This window comes from Orcinus orca, chromosome 6 (assembly GCF_937001465.1).
Source record: "Orcinus orca chromosome 6, mOrcOrc1.1, whole genome shotgun sequence".
NCBI lineage: Eukaryota > Metazoa > Chordata > Mammalia > Artiodactyla > Delphinidae > Orcinus > Orcinus orca.
In genome coordinates, this window is record NC_064564.1 from 15,609,983 (window position 1) to 15,630,254 (window position 20,272).

Genomic DNA, 20,272 nt, shown 5'->3' on the forward strand with positions numbered 1-20,272 from the left:
CCACATGGTCGCCAAGGTAACTTTTTTTTTTTTTTTTTTGCGGTATGCGGGCCTCTCACTGCTGTGGCCTCTCCCGTTGCGGAGCACAGGCTCTGGACGCGCAGGCCCAGCGGCCATGGCTCACGGGCCCAGCCGCTCCGCGGCATGTGGGATCTTCCCAGACCGGGGCATGAACCCGTGTCCTCTGCATCAGCAGGCGGACTCTCAACCACTGAGCCACCAGGGAAGCCCGCCAAGGTACCTTTAAGGCCCAATGTTGCCACTTTCTTGTCTGATTCCTGCTGAGATTGGAAGTGCACCTTTCTGGGATGGAAGGACTGGGACAAGAGGTCCCACGGGGGGCATGGAAAAGGCAGCCTTGGAGGTTGAAACCGTGATGCCAGATTGAAAAACAGATTGTCCACACCTTTGAGCACAGAGCCCAGCTCTGATGGCCCACGCTGGGCCATCTCTTTAGAACCCACACAGTTAATCTCCCCAGTAACCAACCATGGGCCCAGCCTTGGTGAGCCAGGGAGCAGGGACAGTGCGTATGGGGTTGTGAAGCACAAAAGTACCTATTCCACCGCATACATTAAATTTTCACACTGATGTAAGTATCTTGCCTGTAGACCAAACCCCTAAGTTTCCCCACAGCATCTAACTCTGAGGACTGCTATAAAAAAAAAAAAAAAAAAACAGATTGGGGTGGGTATCCGATATTCCACACGTGGTCAAGTGTCCAGCAATCAATAAGTGCTGATATGAAAGTTTCCTCTCTTGTGAATTATTCATGACCCAATGAAACTGTCTCATGTCTTAATAACATTCAAACACTTATTTGTATCTTTTAAAAAATGTGAATGGTCCATTTGCTAGCCCAGTGATGACATGAGATTCTAGAGAGGAGTTTATGCTCTATGATGGGTGGGTACCATGTATGTAGAAGGGCCGTGCATTAAGTGAAATCCAGCAAGTTAGGTTTTAGGTTTTTTTCCTTTTCTTTTGTGTTGTTGTTGTTTTACTTTCCTCTTCAACTAGAATGAAAACTGCTGGAGGTAAGATCAACTCGGCTCTAAAAGAGCAATATTTACACCCCAAGCCCTTCTTCTTGATGGATTGCTTCATTATAGCTTAGGGGTTTTATTATATTGTATATCAATGGGGACTCCAGCTTAAATGACAAAGAAAGGTGCCTGGGAAAATCACTGAGCGTGTACCATGGGGCAAGTCACTTTTCTCTAAATGGGACTCTCCTTTCCATGTGTGGTTTGAGAATAAGGGTCTAAATTTGTCAGGAATGGTCTTTATTTATAACTATATTCCATTTGTAAGTCTTTGAGGGCTACTTTGTAGAAATAACTGCAATAAAGGACCAGCAAGCCCCATTAAAGTATAGAGAAGATTCCCCACTAGATTTTTGTTTCTAAATGAAACTGTCACATCCCAAGAGTGCATCATCACCCAAAGACAGCAGTGATCTGAAGAGGGGCTTGGTCCTCAAATCTCCAGGCAGTCTGGCTCCATGAGACTCAGACTGGTTGCATTCTAGACTCTTCTGAGTTGGCCAGGATAGTACCACCTAAGGATGTGACTAAGGCTTGGAAATCAGCACCCACCTTTACTCTCCACCCCAGCTTCTTCCCAGTTAATCTCTAGTAAAGGCCCTCACTTATTATGGGTTAAATTGTGTACCCCTCAAAATTGATATGTTGAAGCCCTAACCCCTAGTACCTCAGAAGGTGGCTGTATTTGGAGACAGGGCTTTTAAAGAGGTGATTAAAGTCAGATGAGGTCACCATGTTGGGCCCTAAATCGGTATGATTAGTGTCCTTATAAGAAAAGGAGTTTAGGACACAGACATGCACAGAGGGAAGGCCATGAAGACATGGGATGAACACAGCCATCTACAAGCCGAGGAGAAAGGCCTCAGGAGAAATCAAACCTGCCAACACCTTGATTTTGGACTTCCAGCCTCCAGAACTATGAGACAATTAATTTCTAATTTCTGTTGTTTAAGTCATGCAGTCTGTGGTATTTTTTAAAATTAATTTATTTTATTTATTTATTTTTGGCTGTGTCGGGTCTTTGTTGCTGTGCGTGGGCTTTCTCTAGTTGCGGCGAGTGGGGACTACTCTTCTTTGCAATGCGTGGGCTTCTCATTGCAGTGGCTTCTCTTGTTGCGGAGCACGGGCTCTAGGCGCATGGGCTTCAGTGGTTGCAGCATGCAGGCTCAGTAGTTGTGGCACACGGGCTTAGTTGCTCCGTGGCATGTGGGATCTTCCTGGGCCAGGGCTCGAACCTGTGTCCCCTGCATTGGCTGGCGGACTCTCAACCACAGCACCACCAGGGAAGCCAGTCTGTGGTATTTTCCTATGGCAGCCCAAGCAAACTAATATACCATTTATTTGTCTTTTAAAAAATGCTTAAATAAAAGAAGGAAAAAATAAAATAAAGACAGAAAAAGGAAAGAAACCATGATAACAACAAGCATATCCATGAGTAGAATGGTTTTTAGACCTGCCTCTCCCTGGATGGCCCACTGAAGCTTGGCAGGGTGATTACAGGTACAGCTTAGAATAACCACAAGAAATCATCTTATTTACAGTCCCTGATTATAATATCACACCACTTTGTTTTCATGGTGAGTGCTTTTTTTTTTCCCCCCACAATGATGTGAAGCCAAGAGGAGTCTGATGGAGAGCCTCTGCAGTTGGCATCAGAACACCCAGCTCCCAACTCTGGCTTGCCCCTTCTTAGCTATAAGACCTCTGAAGTTTACTTAATTTCTCTGAGCTTTAGCTCTCCTCACTTTAAAACAGGGATAATAAATAATGCCTACTTCACAGGTCGTTCTGAGGATTAAGTAGCACAGGTACATGGAAGGTCTGAGGTGTTGGTAAGAATTTGACAAGGATGAGCTAACTAATGTTGAATCCAGGGATCGCTTTGAGAGTCTGATTGTAAATGCAATATACCACATTTGTCCCTTTTATATGTAATCCTCTTGCCTTCAGCTGAGATTTCACATCAATTAAGATAATCTTGAGTTTTGATTTTGTCATCTTGTTGGTTATCTACAGCAATTTGATTCAAAATGGCTTGAAGGCTTAAATATAAGACATGACACCATAAAACTCCTAGAAAAGAATGTAGGCAAAACATTCTCTGACATAAATTGTACCAATGTTTTCTTAGGTCAGTCTCCCAAGGGAATAGAAATAAAAGCAAAAATAAACAAATGGGACCTAGTCAAACTTATAAGCTTTTGCACAGCAAAGGAAACCATAAACAAAACAGAAAAACAAACCTATGGAGTGGGAGAAAATATTTGCAAATGATGTGACCTACAAGGGCTTACTTTCCAAAATATACAAATAGCTCATACAACTCAATAACAAAAAAGCAAACAACTCAATCAAAAAATGGGCAGGGGCTTCCCTGGTGGCACAGTGGTTGAGAGTCCGCCTGCCGATGCAGGGGACACGGGTTCGTGCCCCGGTCCGGGAAGATCCCACATGCCGCGGAGCGGCTGGGCCCGTGAGCCATGGCCGCTGGGCCTGCGCGTCCAGAGCTTGTGCTCCACAACGGGAGAGGCCACAACAGTGAGAGGCCTGTGTACCACAAAAAAAAAAAAGGGCAGAAGACCTAAACAGACATTTCTCCAAAGAAGACATACAGTTGGCCAATAGGCACATGAAAAGATGCTCAACGTTGCTAATTATTAGAGAAATACAAATCAAAACTGCAGTGAGGTACCATCTCACACCAGTCATAATGGCCATCATAAAAAAGTCTACAAATAACAGATGCTGGAGAGGGTGTGGAGAAAAGGGAACCCTCCCACACTGTTGGTGGGAATGTTAAGTTGGTGCAGCCACTGTGGAAAACAGTCTGGTTGTTCCTCAGAAAACTAAAAATAGAACAATAGCAATTTTACTCCTGGGTATCTAAAAAAAAAAAAACCAAAAACACTAATTCGAAAAGATACATGCACCCCAATGTTCACAGCAGCTCTATTTACAATAGCCAAGACATGGAAACAACCTACATGTCCACTGACAGATGAGTGGATATAGAAGACATGGTACATATATACAATGGAGTATTACTCAGCCATACAAAAGGAATGAAATAATGCCATTTTGCAGCCACATGGGTAGACCTAGAGATTATCATATCAAGTGAAGTAAGTCAGGCAGTGGAAGACAAATACTATATGCTATGACTTATCATATGGTGGAATCTAAAATAGGACACAAAGGAACTTATTTATGAAACAGAAACAGACTTACAGACTTATGGTTACCAAAGGGAAGAGGTGGTGGGGGAAGGATAAATTAGGAGTTTGGGATTAGCAGATATAAACTATTATATACAAAATAGATAAACAACAAGGACCTACTGTATAGCGCAGGGAACTATATTCAATATCCTGTAATATATGATAACAGAAAAGAATCTGAAAAAGACTATATAGTTTCTGAAACTATATAGAAACTAACACAACATTGTAAATCAACTATACTTCAATTTTTTAAAAAGCGGACCCCCTCCCGCCCCCCACAAAATAGCATTTTGATTCCTCCAGGCTGATACCATATCATTCAACAGTACTACAGCCTTCCTATTCTTCAACCTCCAGTTCCAAGAGGCCACTGAGTCCTAACAATGTTACTTCTCTATCGTGTCTCTTATGTCCCTCTTCTCTGTTGTAACAGGCGTAGCCCTGCTCCAAGGCCCTCCTCTGCCACCAGGACCACAGCCTCCTACTGCATTTCCACACCTTCTCCAGGTCCTGTTCTTTGCAATTCACTCTGCACCGCTGGCAGAGGATCTGATGAGAAGCCACTCCAGACCACTAAAGAAAGTTCACTCATTCCACTCATTGCATTCAGCTTCTTCAGATAATCTTAATATTGGGTTTGGGTTTTCTTTTCCCAAAGAACATTTGGAAACACATTAGAAGACTTTTAAAACAGGTTCCTTTTGTGTGTCCTTTTCTCCCTAAGTAAATGATAAATTTCTTGATAGGAAAGCTTACATTTTAGACTTCTGTGTATTTACTGCTGCCCAAACCCATATAGTGAGTTGGTACCTCACAGACATGTATTGAATGACTTAATGCCTGAACAAACAAATGAATATCCCCAATTCAAACTTATTTGTGAGCTCTTAGGACAACAGGGAATCAGGATGTGAACAGGGCATCTGCAAAAAGGGAGATGGGAAGACAGCTGGCCTCTTTATGCTTAGGGAGGAAGGGATGCTTCTTGCCTTAGCCTGGAATTTCTTTGGAAATCAGAGCCAGAGACACAGGCTTGGTAGTTTATTGTGAAAAGTGATCCTGGGAAGCAGGAGTTGGGGACCGGAGGGATCAGAAAGGAGGGAAAACAATTAGAAGGATGTATTCTTGAGCCGGTCTCTGCTGTGGCGGCTAGAGCTCAGTCCTTCCGGGACCTTGCAAGGGGCTATGTAGTAAAAGCTGCAGGCTTGTCTGTCTGTGAAGAGTGTTTATCCGCCAGCTGCTTCCTGCGTAGGTCAGGATTACCCTGAGTGGCAAGGCCATGCATGGATGAGGTCCAGGTGGTTGCCGTGATTGTGAGAAGTCACAGAAGCCCTGGGGGCAGACAGCTAGAGATCGGAGGTGTGGATGAAGTAGGGTGTTGCCAGGTTACACCCACCTGAAGTTGGTCATTGTAGCCCTGGCCAGAGTAAAAGGTGGGCTAAGAGAGAGCGAGGCTGGGCCCAAGGGCTGCCCCCGTCTCCTCCACTGGTCCAGGCTTTTTTTTTTTTTTTTTGGTGCACTGCATGGCCTGTGGGATCGAACCTATGCCCCCTGCAGTAGAAGCTTAACCACTGGACCACCAGGGAAGTCCTCCAAGCTCTTCTAAGAAGAGATGTGGGCACTTCTGTGCCTCCTACCACTCTCCATTTTCAATCATTCACTAATTCATCTGATAGCTATTTACTGACCAGCTACCAGGTTGCAAGATTCTGCACTAGGCACTATGTTTGTCTAGATAGCAAGTCCCTAATTCCATTTGTGAATTCACAAAGAATTGGTCTCTTTCCTATTAGACGTATGCGCCCCATCAAAATGCTGGGTTTCCTGACATTGCTGGTAATAATTAATTTCAGATCCTTTAGCTTCTGAAATGGGAATCCTGGGGATATGTTCTCCACGAGGAGCCTTCTGAGTTATAATTTGCCTTGGATCCCATTTCCACAGTAATCAACAGTGAACTATCAGAGACTCCATCTGCTTGGACCACCAAAGGGAATGCTTATGCCAGGAGCGCAGAATAGCCAACCACACCTCTGAGGAAAGTAATCAACATGTTGGTGGGATTTTTCTTCCTCTGAGGTTCTACCAGGCCATCCTAATATGGATATCCATGGCTGTCCGCTGGCTTCCAGTCAGCCTGCACTCCATACATCCTCCAGCTCCCAGTCTGTGCTCATCCATGGGCCAGAGTCAGGGTCTATGTGTAAAGGATGGGTATCTGGGCTGCAGCCAACCCACCGTTCCAGGGGGCAGGTAGTCTGCATCCTTCATGCCTGTTTGTTGGATCCTGCCTGTAAGACGGAGAATTGGCCACCTGTGCTTGCTTACTTAGGGAGCCCTACCAGCCTCTGAACTGACAAAGGCCACTGCAGGTAGGCTCTCAGGAGGTCACACCTATGTGGACAAAGCCTGTGGCCCCGGGAGCCAATGGTTGATGAGTCTTCAGATGGACCGGGCATCAAAAAGCTCAGACCACCTGTGCAAAGACGGAGCGTCTGTCTGGCTTCCTTCTCAAAGGGCCTCCTGATGCTCTGAGCTGCAGCTGCAAGCTCCCGGCTCCCTCCTGTGTGAGCAGGGGCTGGTGAGGCCACAGACAAAGGAGAAGCCAGTCTCCAGACTATAAATGTTTATCCTGGACATCCTGCTGAGCTAGGAATGAGGACATGTGGTTCTTAAAAACAAATAAGGCAATAAGCTCACCCCAAATGTACCAATCTGCTGCCCTCCTCTTTGGGTCCTTATGAATGTCCCCTAATACCCTCCCTCCCCAATCTGCTTCATTTCCCCTGCCTCAGCCTTTCACTTACAAAACACGCATTCGAAGATAAAATTATGCAAAATTTCAAGAGAGTGACTGCAGAGCAGTAAGCCCCAAGCACGGGGCCCTCCTGCACGCGGCGCCATGTGTCACTGCACTGGTCACACACCACGAGGCTGGCCCTGGTTTCCTCCTACCTCTTGGAAACAGGGGGGCCCTAGTGAAAATGTGCATCACTTTAAGTGCTAAAGGTCTACTGATAACCTCTTCGTTATGCAATTCTGAATGAATATTATGCTCCACTTTTAAATTAGTTTTCTATTAAAGTCACATGTCTCCAGATCTCAGGAAATACAACCCTGTGTTGCAGACCTCCTGAAAGAAAGCCCCTGTCTTTTTCTTGGTGCTTAAATTGAGGTGCTTACCTTGCAGTTTCATTTCAGCCCCATCCTTTCCCATCTCTGCCCTTAATGTGATGCTCTATGAATTCTGATACCCGCCTTCCTTCTGTCAGCCTAAATGAAGACAAGGCAGGACCGCTGCATGGGGCAGTGAAAGAGCCAGGCAGGTCCACCTCCTACTCACAGATGGCCTTGAGTTACTTACTTCATCGCTTGAGTTTCCATTTTCCATCTGTGAAATGGTGATACCGTCTGCCCGTAGGCTTGGGAGGACCATAGGAGAATTGTACGGCCCTTGGCAGTGTTCTAGCATCTACCTCCCCAAGGACCTCCATCAAACTTGGATGCTATTTCTTCGTGCCACCCCCCTCCCCAAGCCTCTAACAAGTCCCTCCTGCTTCTTGGGCCGGTGCAGGGCCTCTGCCCAGGTGGTCTGGGTAGAAAGGGAGGCAGATGCCTTCTGCTGTTTTGTGTAAGGGGGTTGGGGGGTAAGGGGGGGCCAGCAGGGCCTTCAGAGTCCTAGCAGCCTGAGCTTCCTTTCATGCTCTGCCACCTTCTCGCGCTTCCTCATCTGAACACAGGCAGAATTCCTACTTCACAAGTGTGCTGGGAAGAGGAAAGGAAGCCACTTCTAGCAAGAAACGAGAACCGAGTCTGGTATACAGTAGGTGCTTAATAAATGTCATCTCCTACCCTGCTTCCCCATGTAGACTTTGGAGTTCAGTATGGGACTGACCTTCCCTGCAGCAGGTATGGAGGACAGAAGACTGGATTGAGGGACAGATGACCCCATCACATCCTTATTTCATGCTTCTGGCATCTCTTGCCTTCTCTGAGCCCCTTTTTTTCACCCTTCGATGAGATTAGGAATACCTGCCCTTCCTACCTCCCAAAATTAGTTCTAGTAAAAATTAAGGGAGGTAATGGATGTGAAATTTTGTACAGAGATAAAGGGTTATTAACACCAATGCCCAAGGTTTAGGCGACCAGACCTCAAACAGAACACTTAGCTTTCTTCCTCCCAACTCACACATACTTCCCCTTCCTCGCTGGCACTGTGGGTGTGCCTGATGTTTCGGGGGAAGACATCCTCTCTGGTCAGTGACATCTGGGGCACCTTGACTTAACCAGCATGTGATCATTTTTTAATGAACATAGAAGACAACTATGGAACAGGGAGACATCTCAGGGCTGCGGTGTGGGTAGGAAGGCTGCAGGAGACGTGTCTATGCGAACCACCTAGCCCAGGGCATGGCCTGAGACAGACATTAATACATTACTCATATATTATTATAAAGTGTATATTAACACATTCATTAGTATTCAGCAATTAATATTGAATCAGAATCCCAATTAGAATCCATGATTCCTGCCAAGCAGTCTGACTCCCGCCTGGGTTTATGACGGGGAACTCATTACCTTCAAGGTTTATTCCATATTTGTGTGTCTCTGTTAAAAAGTTTGTTCTGTGCCTTCCACCGTTTCGGCAGTATCGCAAGGGGAACTCTGGACCCAAACTGCCCGAGCCCAAAGTCAGTCTCCTCCGTCAACCAGTGTGTGACCTTGCGAGTTACTCAAGCTCTGTGTGCCTCAGTTTCCTCGTTTGGAATATGAGGATCTTATCTCATAGGCTTGTTATGGAATTAAGTGTATTAACACGAGAAGCACTTAGAAGAGTGGCTGGCACAGAGGATTCAGGAAATACCAGTTATTATTGTTACTCTATAACTTATTTTCCCCTTGTGAAAGTATGAAAGTTGAAGCATAGTTAAAGCCCATTCAAAGTAAATACAGCAGGCAGAGAGATAAATGAGCTGTTTGCATAAACATGAATTAAGAGAGTCACACTCAAGGAAGAATTGTTCCCTGTTGAGGACAGCAAACATCTGGAAGGAATTAAATGGCGGATGAGAGGGGGTGGGGGTAACGTGAGCTAAGAACACACTGTGACTGTTGGAAGGAGATAATTCACTTCTGGGGTAGGTAAGTGATCCCAAAAGGGGGAAGCTGCGCTGGGCTTCCACGGCATGATTGGATGCCTGAAGAGTATTAACCCCTCAAAATAATTTTGTTCTCATTAGCTGGAGTACCTAAAACGCCTGTAACATTCTTTTGAGCTAATGCATTGCCTTGAAACAGCCATTTCTTAAATGCAAGTGTACTAACATAAAATAACAAGGTATCGTTCTGTATCTGTGAAATTAACAATATGAAAATTGTAAGAGTACACTGAGGTTTCACTGAAACTGGCACATTTAAAAAATCTATAATATACCTATAAATAGGTATAACTTTTGGGGATGCGATTTGGCTGGAAGTTTTTTATTCTTTTTCTTTTGTGATTGGGTTGGAATTTTTAAGAGTCATAAAAATGTCTATAACTTTGGCTCTACTAATCCAACTTCCGGGAATTTACTGGTAGGAAACATTTCAAAAGAAGGAGGGACCTTTCTGTGTTTATTTTTCCATGATTGAGAATGGGTAAATTACAAGACGTCTCCCTGACAGACGCTTAGGCAGCCGTCAAAAATATAGTTATAAATGACAGATGGGAGAATATTTGTAAAATAATCATTCACCAATTAAAAAAACCCAGAAATCAAATCGTAAAGATTGGGTATGCACATGGATGGAACTAGAAGAAGGAAATGGAAGGAAAACCAGTGGGCTTTGTTGGAGACTGTGGGATGGTGGAAGAATTTTTTCTTTTATTTCAATTTATGTTAATATTGGTTGTGCAAAAAACAATAATCAAAGACCCAAATGAACCCTCCTGGAGGGGGTAGCTGATTGTCAGCCTTTACCATACGGGCAGGTTTCAGTCCAGTTTTCTGGACAGAGAGAAGGGGTCTTAAAGTTGGTAGGTTCTGAAAGGAGGGGGCTGATGGGCAAGGCCAGGAGCCTCCAAGGGCACAGGGCACCAGTTGGGCGTGGGGACCACCTGAAGAGAGAAGGAGGGGTGGGCTGGTGGGAGCTGACAGAGAGTGAGTTTAAGGGAGATTGCCTCCTTCATGGCATTGCCTCTGGCCGGCCTGAGCTAATGGGGTCTTAAATCAAGCAGTTGCACTGTTACTCTTAGTCACTCACAATCCCAATTTTAAAACCAGAATTAACAAAACTCACAGTGTTTTACTACTTCTGATAAGCTGCGGTATCTCTTTGAACTTTGCAGCATCAAAAGCAGAGACTGCCACTAAAATATTGGGCTTTCTGTTTTCCAACTGCCCTCTCTCTAATACTTGTCAAGCAATCTGGGTCGAATATTGGACAAACACATGATCTAATCCTGGACTGCAATGATTTCTTAGGTAGACAGTTCCTGTGGTCACTTGGGCTGTGACTGGTTCATGGATTCATTTCCCCAGAACCTTTACTTGTATTGACAACTCTTTAGGTAATTTTCCAGAGTAGCGGAGTAATGGAGGGAACCACTGCACCGGGAGTCAGGAAGCATGCCATTAGGCAGATCACAAATAGTCTCCCAGACTCAGTCTTTTTATCTGTAAATTGGGGAAACTTTTTACAGATGACTGCATAGACCTAAATTCTATGATGAAAGTCTGAAAGACCCACTTTGGGCCGTATTAGAGAGTCTTATGCCCAGAATGAAGTTGACGATCCTTCTCCCATACTTTGCCCAGTCTTTCCACATCATGGAGAAATCAAATTTGGATCAAGCCGCACCCTGTAAGGGGATGTTGACACACTGAGTATGTGCAAAAGAGGTTAGCCAGGATACATGGAGGCTTAGAAGCTTGTTGTGAGACAGCAGATGAAAGAACTACAGATTTAAACCAGAAACATTGTTACGTAGCAGGGATGTGATAACCGTCTTTGAGATGCTGAAAACCTGTCTCGTGGGAAAAAAAAAAAAATTCACTTGCTTTATGTGATCTCAGAGGGCAGGATCAGTGGATAGAAATTACAGGGAGGCAACTTTCAAGTCTGGACGGAATGTAGAACATTTGAACAGTTAGAACTAACTGAAGGTGGAGAGATGGGTATATGCAGAAGCTGGGCATATGCTTTTCTTAGAGATTAAAGGGCTGAGTGAGGGAGAATTTGTTTTTTTTGTTGTTGTTGTTTGGTTTTCGGTTTTTTTTTTTTTCGCGCAGCATGTGGGATCTTAGTTCCCCGACCAGGAATCGAACCCTTGCGCCCTGCAGTGGAAGCACTGGACCACCAGGGAAGTCTCGAGGGAGAATTTGAAGTGGGGTTCCAATGCCCAGCTAGCACTGTAAGCCTCTGAATCTAATCTGAAATGACTTATCTACTCCAGAGTGGCCACCATCTATGCTGTGCACTTCTGGGAGCATCAGTCCCAGCACCCTCCCAAACTACCTTCCCCTTCCAAATCTTCTCATTGCTTGAACAAGCTGTGTTCCAAATTCCCCGGCTCGCTCCATTCCAAGATTCCCAAGGCACAACTCCCTCTGTGCCTCATTTGCCCCCATCTCCTACCCTGCCCCCCACCCCCCACTACTAGTTTCCATTTCTCTGATTTGCAGAGCAGAGCGGGAGACAGCTGTGGAGAGTGCACAGCAAACAAACAAGCATCCCTAGGCATCCCAGGATGCACCAGGGTTTGTAGTGTACCTGAGTGCAGTCCGTGAGCTTCCAGGAGACACCGGCTGCTAGCTTATAATGATTAAGATGCACACCCCTCCCCTTCGTATTGTGAAATAGCTTTTCTTATAACCAAGAAAAGGAAACCTCGCCAAGAGGAAAGGGTGGGAGATCACTGAGATGGGTTGTTTGCCTGAGGAGGGAAATAGGGGATTTAGAAGTCAGAGGCAGAGAAGGGAGGGTATGGATGTAAGAGCATCTCCACCCACCCAGAGGGAATGGGACCCTGAATTCAGGAGTGGGAATTACCAGTGTCGCCCAGAGCCTGGCCGAGTCTGCTGCTGCCGCGGTCCCTTCAAGCAGTTCCCTAGCAGACTTGGAGGGAGGCATCTGGGTTCCGGAGCAAGCAAGCCCTCTGGGTTGGAATCCTGGCTCCACCTCTTACTTCCTGTTCTGCCTGGGGCAACTTTAACAGCTCTTGCCCTAAAGGGGGATAAATAAGGGTACCTCCCTCCTAAAATGGAAAGGATGACACACAATACTGTAGGGTGAGCCACGTGGAACCGCTGATGTCTGATCATTTCCAAAATATAAAAAAGACAATGGTGGCGCAGTGGTTGAGAGTCCGCCTGCCGATGCAGGGGACACGGGTTCCTGCCCCGGTCCGGGAAGATCCCGCATGCCGCGGAGCGGTTGGGCCTGTGAGCCATGGCCACTGAGCCTGCGCGTCCGGAGCCTGTGCTCCGCAACGGGAGAGGCCACAACAGTGAGAGGCCCGCGTACCGCAAAAAAAAAAAAAAAAAAAAAAAAGACAATGTCTTATGGATCAACCTCATCCATAATGAGTCCCCCGTTCCCAAACTCATCCGCACCTTAGAATTATCTCGGGCTCTTTTTAAAATTCCAAAGCCCGGGTCACCTCCCAGCCCCATCCAATCACAATTTCAACAGGTGGGATGCCTGGCCAGGTGATTCTCATGGGCAGACACGTTTGGGGACCACTGGCTGAGCACAGTGCCGGGGATGTATTGAGGCGCTCAGCCATGGCCACGTCTGATTTCCCTTCATCTGTCGTTTATTGAGCACCTCCGGCCTGCCGGGCTCTGTCCGGGCCTGCCTCTTGGGCCCCGGGGGCCTCCGCAGCCGCCTCACCTCCCACCCCACCCCACCCCTCCTCCTCCTCCGCAGTGTCCAGGCCCCGGAGCTCCCCGGACGACCTGAAGGCGCTGACTCGGAACGTGAACCGGCTGAACGAGAGCTTCCGGGACTTGCAGCTGCGGCTGCTGCAGGCTCCGCTGCAGGCCGAGCTGAGCGAGCAGGTGTGGAAGGCGCAGGACACGCTGCAGAACCAGTCGGACTCGCTGCTGGCGCTGGCGGGCGCGGTGCAGCGGCTGGAGGGGGCGCTGTGGGGACTCCAGGCGCAGGCGACGCAGAGCGAGCAGGCGGTGGCTCTGCTGCGCGACCGCACGGCCCAGCAGAGCGACGCGGCGCAGCTGGAGCTCTACCAACTGCAGGTGGAGAGCAACCGCAGCCAGCTGCTGCTGCGGCGCCACGCCGGCCTGCTGGACGGGCTGGCGCGCCGGGTGGGCGCCCTGGGCGACGAGCTGGCCGACGTGGGCGGCGCCCTGCGCGGCCTCAACCTCAGCCTGTCCTACGACGTGGCCCTGCAGGGCACGCGGCTGCGGGACCTGCAGGTGCTGGTGAGCAACGCCAGCGAGGACGCGCGCCGCATGCGCCTCGTGCACCGGAGCCTGGAGCTGCAGCTCAAGCAGGAGCTGGCCGTGCTCAACAGCGTCACCGAGGACCTGCGCCTCAAGGACTGGGAGCATTCCATCGCGCTGCGCAACATCTCCCTGGCCAAAGGTACAGCCGACCGCCCGGGACCCTGGGGGCTGCTTGCGCCCTCCTGCTCAGGCCTTCTTCCCGCACCTGCCTCCCCAAGGTCCGGGAGTCCCCCTCCCTCCCCGAACCCGCTCCCCCATCATGAAGTCTTGCCCTCCAGGACCCTGGAGTGTTCTGCCCAAACGGACTGTGCCCATTTCCAGGCCTGCACGGGATAAACCTCCTCCCTGCTGCCCCCGGCCCCAGACAGTGCACTCTGTCCGCACCCCTAGGCATGAGAATGGCCAAGATGGCTCCTGGGGACCTGGGTGGTCAGAGCTTGGATGTGCCAGCCGGAGCCTCCAAGAGTTTGGGGCTGGGGAGGAAAGCTGGGGCTCAGGCCAGACAGGGAGGCGCCCCCCCAGTGTCCTGGTCCTTGCATGGTGTTCCATGATGTTGGGCTGCGCCCCGCAGGCCTACAAGGCCTGCACTTGCCCAGCTTTAAGACAGAAGAAAGAGCCTGGAGTCAGCAACAGAGACATGAGTGGTTTAATGGATTGGGGAGTTTACACGTCTGAAGCAAGGTCCTGGAGTGACACCCCACCGTGTGCGTCCGATAGGCGGGCAGGACAAGGCGGCAGTCTTCTCTGTGGGGCGGGGGGAAGGGGAGATTGCCAGTTGGGAATTGATGTCAGGTGGGCTCATCGGTTACCAGGGAAACTAGCAGAGGGTCACGCCCTTCAAGGCCCCTTTGATAAGAACAGTCACTAGCTGGGGCGGAGGCAAGTATGTAGGAAGATGAGTCACGTGATTAGGGTGTAGGTGAAGCAGACACTCGTTGGGCAGGGGATGTTCAGAGAGCAAGAGAACAGCCATCTTGGGTGGCCTGACCGTACACATGGTGGAGCTACAAAAAGTTGGACAATTCCAAATTTGAACCTGGCCTTCCAGGCTGTTATAAAGCTATATTCATCCAGGTAGAAGAACATGTTTTATTTTCTTTAACAATGTGTTGGCTTCATTTATCACTCTTGAATATAATGGCAAAAATGCACGGGCCTCCATTCGGACTCTCGCTCGGGGTCCACCAACATCAGCACTTTTACAGCCAACCTTCCTCTCTGGCACCCCTGACTGACCACTCCCCCGCTCCCCTCTCCCCCGTTCCTTCCCGCTGCTGTCTGCCCTGCATGTCACTGTCAGAGTGTTCATGAAAGGTACTCTTCCTGCATGAGCCCCTGCTCAGAACCCAGGTCTGCGGGGTTCACCAAAAACTCCTCAGGCTGACAGTAGACAATGCTAATACCATTTTGAACACCAACTATGTCAGGTACGGCGCCAAGTGTATCTCACAGGGTGTCTTTTGAAAACAACCATGAATGTGCTGAGATTCAGAAAGCTGCCCACAGTTGCAGGCTAGGAGGTGATGGGGCCAGGACTTGAACCCTAGCTCTTCTGATCCCAGAGCTGATGTGCCTTCCATCACATCCCTGGCCCCAGCCTGTCTTTCCTGCCTTCTCCTCTAACTGGTCCCCTGTACCAGGGGTTACAAACAGAACTGTCTGCAGGGGCCAGTTGAGCAATGTCAATGCCTAAAATGACTTTGGTGTCAGGGGAGTAGTAGGGGCTATGGCAGGTCCAGCCCGTTTTGGCCTGGCATTGATAAGGTCTTCGCATTTTTTCCAGAGAAACTGGAAACATGGAATGTTCTAGAAATTTTTAATTGTTTAACTCTGTGGGCCAAATACAACTTATCTGTGGGTCATACATGGTCCACAGACGGCCATCCTGCATCCCCTGCCTTATGTGAGGCATCCAGTCCAGTGGGACACGTCTTATCCCTGCCCCAGAGACACAGCCCACCTTTCCCACTGCCTTAGCTTTACTCCAGCGGTTCCTTCCACTGCACAACCTCCTTCTTCCTCCTCGTGATCCAAATTCCACTGATCCTTCCCATCTCAGCCAAACCCACCTCCTCCAGGAAACCGCTGGCCTCTCTAGTTCACCGAAGTCTCCCTTCTCTGGGATTCTGTATTTATCAGAGCAGAAGGTAGTCATGATGGAGACTTATATTTGCACGGTACTTTCCAGATCCAGTTAATAATAATAGAACATTATTTCGTTTTAAAGTGGGTCCCCATCACCAGCTACGAGCTTGGTTGAAGGCAGGTTTCACTATGGAGAGCGGGTAGGATTCCTGCAGAAAAGCAGCTGAGGCTGCAGGAGAAAATACCAGGCTTACTCCAGGACACACAATTAGAAATGATCCAACCCAGGGCTTTTGTAGGCAGCAGATTTAATAAGGTGTAATTTACATGCCATCGGATTCACCCGTTTTAAATGTGCCCTTCAGTCACCAGCCCACGACTTTCAACTCAACGCCAGTGCTCAATCTGTCACAGCCAGTCACCCTCAGCTGTCCACCCCTGTATCCCCCAGCACCTAACAGTGTGATACATGTGGCTGGAACTCGAGGAATGTTTGTGGAACAGCTGTTACATCTTTTGAACCCGTGCCATCATTGGATCAGTTTTCTTGTCCTGGGTCACTTTGGTTTCATGTCTCAGAAGTCAAAGGAGAGCAGGCGGTAGCATGTCTTCTTCCAAATCCACACCCCTGGGGTCTTAGCTTTTCCCATCTTTTCATTTCCTTGACCTCCCCAGTCTGTTCAGTACTTAATAATAGCAGCGACACCGAATCAGAACCTACCACGAGCCAGACATTTTGTCGACATTTTCTCTAAGTAGACATTAAAGACTGCTCATCCTCACATCCTGCAAAAAAAGGTATTATTGAACCCATTTTGTAGCTGAGAAACTCGAATAACTTTCCCAGTGTTTCTTACACAATTGGCAAGTGACAAAGCCAAGATTTAAAGTGGGTCTTTCTGGCTCAGAAACCATGTTTTTTCACTGACCGTGGTGCTTTCTGGGGTGGAGAGAGACCAGCTAGCAGCCATGAAGTGAGAAGGGAGCGTGGTCCCTCAGGTCTGTTCCCGTATTTGGGGGGTAGGCCCTACCAGGCGTTCCCCCTTCCTTCTTCCGGTCAACAGACATCACCAGGCTTCCTGCTGGTGCAGCATCCTGATTCTTTAATTTCTGAGCCCCTCTGCTTGGCTCGCGCTGAAGCGGCTCTGGGTCACGCATTTGCCATGGTTCTTCCGGTGGAATCCTCTAAGCGGTCTTTCTTTGGTTCTGAAACGAAGTTTCACACTTGGTTCCTTTGAACTGAAGTTTCATCTCGGTTCTGCCCAGACCTGCCTTCCAGTCTTCAAGCTTGGCATTATTGATGGGTCGCTGGCTCTTCAGAGATGAACACCATTCGGCTCCTCTATCTCCCAGGACCACCACTGTGGCTGGTGTCTCCCCTTCCCACCTCCCTCTCTCATGGTTGTTAGGGACCCAACTGGTATGATTCAAGAGAGTTCTGTTTGGTATATCTGAATGTAATTACCATTCAACTTCAACAGCACAGAACTCTACCCTGGCTTTTAGATAAGGGATGTTTTACCAGAGAAGATTTCCTGCATTTTTACACTGCTGTCTGAGTGGCCTTTCTTTGCTAGTTTTGTGCAGTTCCTCTCTTGGTCTTTAAACACACACACACGCACGCACTTTGCCCTTTCCTGGCTCAGAATCCACAAATACCCCAACTATGTATATTTTTCATATATGAGCTTGTTTGTTATTCTTGAGCTTGACCCCAAACGGTTTCATTCTCTCACTTCGTTACACAGTTTTCTATGAGCTTTGTCTCTGGGTTTGTCTTTTGTGTACATTCACAGTGGGGCTTTCTGTTTTCTGCTTTGGACTTTCAGCATTTATCAAGTCTGTTGAAATCTCTCTGTGGCTCTGGAAGAAGCAGAGAACTTAGATGATCAGACAGGAGAGGCATCCCAGGAGGGGGCAGTGTGTGAGCAAAGGCCTGAAGGCAAGACTCCCCAGCCACAGGCAGGTGGCTCAGGTTGCTACATGGGTGTTTATAGATTCACAGAAGGTTAGAGTGACAATAGGGCTCTGAAATCACCTAGTCCACTGCCCTCATTTTGTAGTTGAGGCCCTTGAGGCTCAGAGAGGGGGAATGACTTGCCTACATCAAATCCCCAGCCAGTGCCTCGGCTGGGCTAGAAGATTCATCTCTTAATTCATGAAAGCAAATTGACAAAGCAGACTTATCTGTGGGCTGCTGTTTTGAGAAAAACACCATCTAGTAGAGCAGAGAGTCCCACTCAACAGATGTTCATAATGGGAATGGGGTCCTGGGTTCCAGGCTGGAACGGTGGGCCCTGGTCTCTGGTGCACAGGGATGTGCATCCCTGAAGGTGGTGGGTGTCTCTGTGAACGGAGGTGTTTCTATCCCACCACGGACTAGGAAGCGTGGACTGGTGGCGCCCTCCCCAACCCCGAGGCAGGCTGCAGGGGGCTCTGCTGGGAGGGGAATGGAACGCCTGCTGTAGAAATTAGCAGTTGCCCCCAGCCTTGCCCACCAGCCCTCTGCCTGAGGCTCAGAAGAAAGCTGGCTCTGCAGGCTGGGCCACGGCCCCATGCACACGCTCAGGGTCCCGGAGAGGATGCATGAAATGAAGCGAGAGAGCTCTTGATACTGTAAACGTCACAGCGCTGAGAATGCAGAGCCCCAGTGACATCAGGGCAATGGAAGCAGGGAGCCGACCTCTGGCAGCCGCCCCAGGACTAGCGTGGTTCTGCAGTGGTGTTTACATTACGAGCTTGGTCACCGTTCTGCTGGCTTCGGGCCCGAGGCGTCAGCCGTCATGATCATTTGTTCTTGGCAGGGCACTGTCTAGATTCCAGCACACATGAATCCCCCACCCCGTCTCTCATTCCAGGATCCGGGAAGGGAGAACAGATTGCTTTTCCCTCCCCATTGGCTGGTCCCCAGAAGAATCCTGGTGTTTCTCCCAAACGCTCAGTCCCAAATCCTTTGTTCTGTGCTGGAGGTGCTTCCAGCTGGAGCAGCTCACGGCAGCCCAGCGAGGGCAGAGCTGGGCTAGGGGCGGCGTGGGGGGTGGGCTAGACCAGTGGACAGGCTCTGAGGGGGACCCGGGCCCAGGGCCAGGAGGTTCCCTCCCCACCTCCTCTCACTCCCAGTGCCCCCTGTGGGAGGTGGCGGGAGAGAGGGGCTGGCACCCAGGACCGGAAGCCCAGTGGAGGGGCTCTGGACTGTTTCCACGATTGAGGAGAAGTGGACTCTGCTCACCTTGTCCCAGCCCACCTCTGCCCTGGCCTGCTCCAGTGATAGAAAAGATGAGACATGATAGCGTAAGCTGAGAAGCTTAAAAGCTCATCCGAATATTACTCAGTCAGCAAAAAGATGAAATAATGCCATTTGCAGCAACATGGATGGACCTCGAGATGATCATACTAAGTGAAGTAAGTCAGACAGAGAAAGACAAATACCATAAGATATCGCTTATATGTGGAATCTGAAATATGATACAAATCAACGTATCTATGAAACAAAACCAGGCTCACAGTTGTAGAGAACACACTTGTGGTTGCCAAGAGGGGGATGTGGGAGGGATGGAGTTTGGCATTAGCAGAGGCAAACTATTATATTTAGGATGGATAAACAACAAGGTTCTACTGTATAACACAGTGAACTATATTCAATATCCTGTGATAAGCCATATATGAAAAAGAGTATATATATATATATATATATATATATATATATATATATATATGTGAGTCACGTTGCTGTACAGAAGAAATTAACACAACATTGTAAATCAACTATGCTTTAATAAAAATTTAAAATAATGCTCATCTGGGGACCACTGGGACCACTGACACCATAACAGGTTCCACGACTGCCCAGAAGTCATTCCTTGAAATCTCTCCTGTGTGCCGGGTGCTCTGTGAGGCCCAGGGCCACAGAGAGTGGGGCTCCAGCCCTTTAGATAGGACTGTCCTCCTTGGGGACCACAGTCCAAGGGGAGTGACCGTGGCTGGCGTGTGGGCACAGGGTGGCCTGACCAGGCTCTGGTGCTCCCCTGAGCAGTCTGTACATGGTGATGCCTGAGGGTCCTTCCACTTCTGAGAGATGGGGGTTCTGCCCTGGTGCCCTCAGAGATGGGAGGGGTGAGTGTGAAGGTGAGCTTCAGGGATGAGAGTGATGGGCCTCTTAGAAAGGAAAAGACTTGGCTAGTATTTGGGGACACCACGAGGAGAACGTTTTTGCTGAGGTGGAAGAGAGTTTGTGTCGAGAAGCATCAGGCTGTGAGTTTGCAGAAGAAGGGGTCAGGTTGGGAATGATTTTCAGGGGGTCCCCAACAGAGGGGGCTTCCCATCATGGTGTGAGGGGCTTCCAAGGGCTCTGAGTTCACTCGATTCTGATGAGATTAATCAGACAGCAACAGTGGGCTGGAGAGAGACTGGAGCCAAGGAGGGAGGCAGTGAGGAAGGAGTGAGACACATGACATGGGAACCACCTGGATGA

The 20,272-nt window shown here is 48.6% G+C and overlaps 1 protein-coding gene across 1 annotated transcript in view; it reads left to right on the top strand.

Annotated features, from left to right (window-relative positions):
• Nucleotides 1-20,272, top strand: part of SCARA5 (scavenger receptor class A member 5) — a 118,219-nt gene that overhangs the window by 54,472 nt on the left and 43,475 nt on the right. Inside the window, exon 4 of the mRNA XM_004270700.3 lies at nucleotides 13,181-13,855. Within this exon, the coding sequence (XP_004270748.1) occupies nucleotides 13,181-13,855 (675 nt within the window). The remainder of the gene's footprint in view (nucleotides 1-13,180; nucleotides 13,856-20,272) is intronic.